This window comes from Empidonax traillii, unplaced genomic scaffold (assembly GCF_003031625.1).
Source record: "Empidonax traillii isolate 1590-97213 ecotype Southwest subspecies unplaced genomic scaffold, ASM303162v1 scaffold461:size861717, whole genome shotgun sequence".
In the NCBI taxonomy this organism is placed as follows: domain Eukaryota; kingdom Metazoa; phylum Chordata; class Aves; order Passeriformes; family Tyrannidae; genus Empidonax; species Empidonax traillii.
Genome location: NW_020955654.1, coordinates 467,083 through 473,082, shown reverse-complemented (window position 1 = coordinate 473,082; position 6,000 = coordinate 467,083). Strand labels below are relative to the sequence as shown.

Genomic DNA, 6,000 nt, shown 5'->3' with positions numbered 1-6,000 from the left:
AGGGGGAAAATTCGGGGTCCTGACGAGGAATGATGGGGGTCCCGAAGGGGAGAGATTGGGGGTCCTGAGGAGGGAGGATGAGGGTCCCGAGGGGGGGAATTGGGGGTCCCGAGGGGGGGAATTGGGGGTCCCGAGGGGCGATGATTGGGGTCCCAGCGGTTAGATTGTAAGTCCCGGTGGGTTTGACGGGGGTCTCCGGGAGGGGAAAGGGTGCCAGGTGAAGGCATATTTGGGGTGGCGAGGCGGCAGGAGGGGGGTACCGCCATGGGGGGGGGAGCAATCTCAGGAACGCTGGGGGGGCACGACGGGGGGCTCGGTGGGGCTTTGGGGGTCTCGCGGGAGGGCACGATGGGGGCCCCGAGGGGGGTACCGGGTTCAGTGCGTTCGCGGGGGCCGAGGCCGCTCACCGCCCGCCGCTGTCCCCGCTGCTGCTGTCGCCGCTGTTCCCGGGGCGGGCGCGGGGGGGGCCCTACGTGCCCGGGGGCCGCATCGCGGCACCGTGACTCATCCCGCGGCCGTGACGTCACCGCCATCCACCGGCGCCGTGACGTCACCGCCCGCCCCTCCGACGTCAGCGCGGCTGCCGGGGATGCGCTGCGGCCGCCGGCATCCCCCAGTCCCCCCATGTGTCCCCGTGTTCTGCTTGTCCTCCATGTGTCCCCCATGACCCCCTACATCTCCCAGTTCCCCCGTGTCCCCCATTTTCCCGTGTACCCCGTGTCCATCATATCATGTCCCACCATGTGTCTCCCCTCTCCCCATGTCCTCTTGTCCTCATGTTCTGCCTTGTCCTCCCAATCTCCCCGTGTCCATCATGTCCTCTGTGTCCCCCCATGTCTCCGCGATACGCCGTGTCGCCGTGTTCTGCCTTGTCCCCGTGTCTCTCCGTGTGTCCCCTTTGCTCCCCCCGTGTGCCCCATGTCCCCGTGTCCTCCCGTATCTCCTGGTCCCCCCGCGTCCCTCGTGTCCTCTCTGTCCCCGCGGCTCCTCCCTCTCAGTAACTCCCAGGGCGCACGCAAATGAGACGTAAGGGTGAAGGGGGGGCGGGACTGCGTGCAAACCCCACGCGAACGATCCCGGGAGCCATTCCGAGGGACCGGGGCTGGGCGGGGGGGGACACCGTAGTGCGATGCAAAGGAGAAGGCGGAACGCAGACACGCACACGTATACGCACACGCATGCAAATGAGATGCAAACGAACCTCAGCCCCACCCACGTGACCCGAGCGACCCACGTGATTAGGGAGCATCACGTGACGCGGGCGCTCCCGCCGTCGCGCCGCTCTGACGCCAATTCCAGCACGACGGCGGCGGGCGCCGGTACCGGGAGCCCCGGGGCGGTGTCATGGCGGACGATAGCGGCGAGGAGAAGAAGCAGGTGGCCAAGTTCGAGCTGGAGCGGGAGACGGAGCTGCGCTTCGAGGTGGAGGCGGCGCAGACGGTGCAGCTGGAGCTGCTGACCGGCATGGCCGAGGTGTTCGGCACCGAGCTCACCCGCAACAAGAAGTTCACGTTCGACGCGGGCGCCAAGGTGGCCGTGTTCACGTGGCACGGCTGCACCGTGCAGCTCAGCGGCCGCACCGAGGTGGCCTACGTGTCGCGGGACACGCCGATGCTGCTGTACCTGAACACGCACACGGCGCTGGAGCAGATGCGGCGCCAGGCCGAGCGCGACGACGAGCGTGGACCTCGCGTGATGGTGGTGGGGCCCACCGACGTGGGCAAGACCACCGTGTGCCGCCTGCTGCTCAACTACGCCGTGCGGCTGGGCCGGCGGCCCACGTTCGTGGAGCTGGACGTGGGGCAGGGCTCGGTATCCATCCCCGGCACCATGGGCGCGCTGTACATCGAGCGCCCCGCCGACGTCGAGGAGGGCTTCTCCCTGCAGGCCCCCCTCGTCTACCACTTCGGCTCCACCACGCCCGGAACCAACATCAAGCTCTACAACAAGGTGAGCGCCGGAGGGGATCCCCCCCGCCACGCCGGGGGCTGGGAGCAGCTCCGAGGGTCCCTGTACCCCGGGATGCGGGCAGGGCGGCGTGGGGACAGGCGTGGAGGAGCTCCCCCCGGGGAAGGGAGAGGGGCCACGACTGGGCTGTTCCCTGCCCCGACTCACCAGGCTGGGAGGGCTCTGAGCGCCGAGGGGGCTGTCTGGGGACAGAACCCTGACCTGGCTGCAGCCCTGGGGCAGTCCCTCCTCCCTAGCTGGAGGGAGGGAAGTGCAGAGGAGGCCGTGAAGCTGCTGAGGGAACTGGGGCACCTCCCTTGTGCAGACAGGCTGGGAAAGGGGGGGTGTCTACTCGGGCTGGGGAGGAGAAGGTTGTGTGGGGACCCCAGAGCAACCTCCCGATATCTGAAGGGACTCTTCCCCAGGAACTGGAGTGACAGGACAAAGGGGAACAGGTTCACACTGACAGAGGGGAAATTTGGGCTGGATATTAGGGAGGAAGAGTGGTGAGACTCTGGAAGTTGCCCAGGGGTGGGCGTGGCTGTGCCCCATCCATAGAAGTGTCCGAGGCCGGGCTGCACAGTGCTGGGAGCATTCTGGGCTAGCAGAAGCTGTTGGGGTCGGAATGGGATAATATTTGAAGTCCCTTCCCCCTCAGATCACGTCCCGCCTGGCCGACGTGTTCAACCAGCGGTGCGAGGTGAACCGGCGCGCCTCTGTCAGCGGCTGCGTCATCAACACCTGCGGCTGGGTCAAGAGCTCAGGCTACCAGGCCCTGGTGCACGCCGCCTCTGCCTTCGAGGTGGACGTGGTGGTGGTGCTGGACCAGGAGCGCCTCTACAACGAGCTGAAGCGCGACCTGCCGCACTTCGTGCGCACCGTGCTGCTGCCAAAGTCAGGCGGTGTGGTGGAGCGCTCCAAGGACTTCCGCCGGGAGTGCCGGGACGAGCGGATCCGCGAGTACTTTTACGGCTTCCGCGGCTGCTTCTACCCGCACGCCTTCGACGTCAAGTTCTCCGACGTCAAGATCTACAAGGTGGGCGCGCCCACCATCCCGGACTCGTGCCTGCCGCTGGGCATGTCGCAGGAGGACAACCAGCTAAAACTGGTGCCGGTGACGCCAGGGCGGGACATGGTGCACCACCTGCTGAGTGTCAGCACGGCCGACGGCCCCGACGACAACATCTCGGAGACCAGTGTGGCCGGCTTCATCGTGGTCACTGGCGTCGACCTGGAGCGCCAGGTCTTCACCGTGCTGTCCCCGGCACCGCGACCCCTGCCCAAGAACTTCCTGCTCATCATGGACATCCGCTTCATGGACCTCAAGTAGGGGGGGCAGCCGCGTGAGCCCCCCCTCCTCCCGGCCGTGTGCCCCCCTGAGTCCTCCCGGCTGTGCAGCCGCCCTCTGCTTTTATACTGTTTTGTACGGTTTGATATTAAATCCGGAAGCCCTCTGCTGTCGGTCGGTGTCCGTGTCGGAGGGGGTAAGGGGGAGTTCCCGGGGGTCTCAGTGCGCGTGTCCGCGTTCCCCCACGCGTCCCCGCGATGGTGCATCCCGCGCATGCACCGTGTCCCCCGCGCCCCGCCGTGCCTGAGCCCCTCCGCCCCGCCTCTCCTCGCGAGCGCATGCGCGCCGCCGCTCCCGGGGGCGGGGCGCGGCGGGGCGGCGGCCAATGGTGGGCCAGCGCGGTGCGCACGCGCGCTGGGGCCGGCCCCGCCCCGCCCGCCCGGAGCCGCCGCCACCGCCGCCGCCCGATCCCGGAGCCGCGCGCGGCCCCCCGGTGAGTCACGTGGGCCGCCAGCACCCCCCCTCCCCCCTCCGCCGCCGCCGCGCCCTCCCTTCCCCGGCCCCCTCGCCGCTCGTCCCGCCGCTCCTCCCGCGGCGGCCGCCCCCGCGCGCCGCTCGGGCCGTGCCCCCGGTGTGTCCCGGTGGCACCCCCCCCCCAGCCGCCTCCCGGGCGGGCACCGGCCCCTCGCTCCGTCCGCCCGCCCGCGGGTGTCCCCGTCCGCGGCCTCAGTCCCCGCCGCGTTCCGCACGGCCGACGCTGCCCCGATGGCCGCCGGTGCCTCTGCACGGGAGCACCGCTTCCTCCTCCTCCTCCTCCTCCTGCCCCGCCGGCAGCGGGCCGTGCTCCGCCGTGCCCCGGGGGCTGGGCCCGGCCATGCGCCCCGGAGCCGGGCCAGGAACCCCCCGGGGGACGCGCTCGCTGCCCCGCAGCCGGGCCCGGCCCCGGTGCTCCCAGGAGCACCTTCACCGCCGCGTTCCGCACACCGGCGCCGCGGTCGCGCCTCCGCGGGTTTTTGGGGCGAGTCGGCGCGGCTCCGGCCTGGCCTCTCCACGCCGTTCCCCACACCCCCCCGCCGGTGCCGGGAGGGAGGGGACGGGCTGCCCCCGCGTCCCCCGCGGCTCCGAGGAGTGGTTCCCCCGGACCTGCCGGCTCCCGCCCCGGCGCAGAGCTGCGTCTGGGCGCTCGGGAGGCGACATTCTCTGTACTAGGGTGGATTTGGGGGCTGTAAAGTGCCACCAGAGCCTTGTCTCGATCGGAGCAAGGAGAGCTGATCTTGGAGCCTCTTTCTGGGCTTAATCCAGTTATCACCTTCCTTCCCTCGGGCCCAGGTGCTGCTCTAGCAGACGTTTATTCCCGTTGGATCCCGAGGCCATGAGCCCCAGCTGGAGATGGAGAGGGGAGTAGTTAGGAGGGGACCCTGAACTCCCCTGTGAGGGGCCTGTTTGGGGACACTCCCATCTGCAGCTGTGCCCGGCATGTCCTGGCGCAGCTACAGGAGCCCAGTTCTGTCCATGCTCCCTGTGGGGCCTGGTGGGGCACGGCCCCGATGGACCAGACATGTTTCCTCCTGCCTTGCCCATCCAATGGGGCTAATCCCACGTAAAGCAGTGGGATGGGCTGGGGGAAGGAGGATGGGAGCGGTGTAAGCCCTGGGCAGGAGATAAGCACAGAGTGATTCCCGCCTTCTGGCTGTCTGCAGCAGAATATTTGTCCATTTTCCCTGTTCATCCTCCTTGACACCCCTCTACATCCACCTGGAAGAGAGGAGGGTGTGCAGGATGCAGCAGTTCCACCATATCCAAATGCACGTTGCTGTGTGTCCTCCTTTGGAATTAGAAGCAGGAAAGTGTCCCAAAAACAGGACAGCGGTTCCTGTTTGCACATAGGATGGGGACCAGAGGGGAATCTCGTGCTGGGGGGCTGCAGTGGGGCAGGTTTGGGAACATGTCCACTCTCTCTGATAGATTTTGGAGTCTTAACCATCAGTGGTAGGTGAGAGCTGGCCATGCAAGGACAGGGGGAGCAGAAGGAGCTGCAGAGGGAGGAGGGAATCTCCTGGTGCCGGGGCCAAGCCCGCGGCGATCTCTGGAACGGCGCCGTGGACGCAGCTGATCAAAACAAAGTGGGAACAGGTAAAGCACATCCCGTCTCCGGCGCAATCCTGGATCTGCCCTCTCTGGGAGTTGCCTCACGTGGAAGGAATTGTTTGTGTGCTTGCCTTGCGCCGTGGGAACTTGGCTGGATCGGGGCAGGTCGGGAGCTGCGGATCCCAGCGGGTGACGCAGGTTTGGGAGCCGGGAAGCAAGGGGGAACTCTGCCCTCCCTGTGCCGTGGGCTCCCATCCCAGGCAGTGGTGGGAGCCCTCTGGTCAATTCCTGGGTGTATTTCCTCCTTCCCGGGCAGGAGCAGAGTGAGGAGCCACAGGGACAGAAGGGAGGGATTAAAGGAAATCCCCAGAAAGGGAGATGAGGGAAACAGGAGCAGCTGCCCTGTGTGAGCAGAGGGAAACCCTGGACTTGAATGCTCCAGGGATGGCTGAGCAGAGCAGGACTGGGAAAGTGCTCTGAAAGGGGAGTGCTAGGGTGGGAAAATTAGGTGGAATTTCTGTGGGAGAGGAAAGGGGCAGCGAGCAGTGACAGAGGCACTGGGGGAGGAAGGAGCAGGGCAGGTCTGGAGGAGCAGGAGAGGAATTGCTGGGCTGGAAGTGACAGAGGGAAAGGAATGGGAGGCAAGAACAGAGCCTGTATGTCTCAGGGAAGTGACA

General features: G+C 67.2%; 1 protein-coding gene across 1 annotated transcript; it reads left to right on the top strand.

The window, feature by feature from the left end:
* Positions 1-1,274: 1,274 nt before the first annotated feature.
* Positions 1,275-3,392, top strand: CLP1 (cleavage and polyadenylation factor I subunit 1). The gene is made up of 2 exons (XM_027895479.1): positions 1,275-1,950; positions 2,606-3,392. The coding sequence occupies exons 1-2, from the start codon at positions 1,345-1,347 to the stop codon at positions 3,275-3,277; spliced, it is 1,278 nt and encodes a 425-aa protein (XP_027751280.1). The 5' UTR covers positions 1,275-1,344; the 3' UTR covers positions 3,278-3,392.
* Positions 3,393-6,000: the final 2,608 nt, after the last annotated feature.

Excerpts from the sequence above, each read along its gene's own strand:
- CLP1 (XM_027895479.1), top strand. The coding sequence starts at position 1,345 with ATGGCGGACGATAGCGGCGAGGAGAAGAAGCAGGTGGCCAAGTTCGAG. Across the intron at positions 1,951-2,605 it reads ACATCAAGCTCTACAACAAG|ATCACGTCCCGCCTGGCCGA; the intron begins GTGAGCGCCGGA and ends CTTCCCCCTCAG.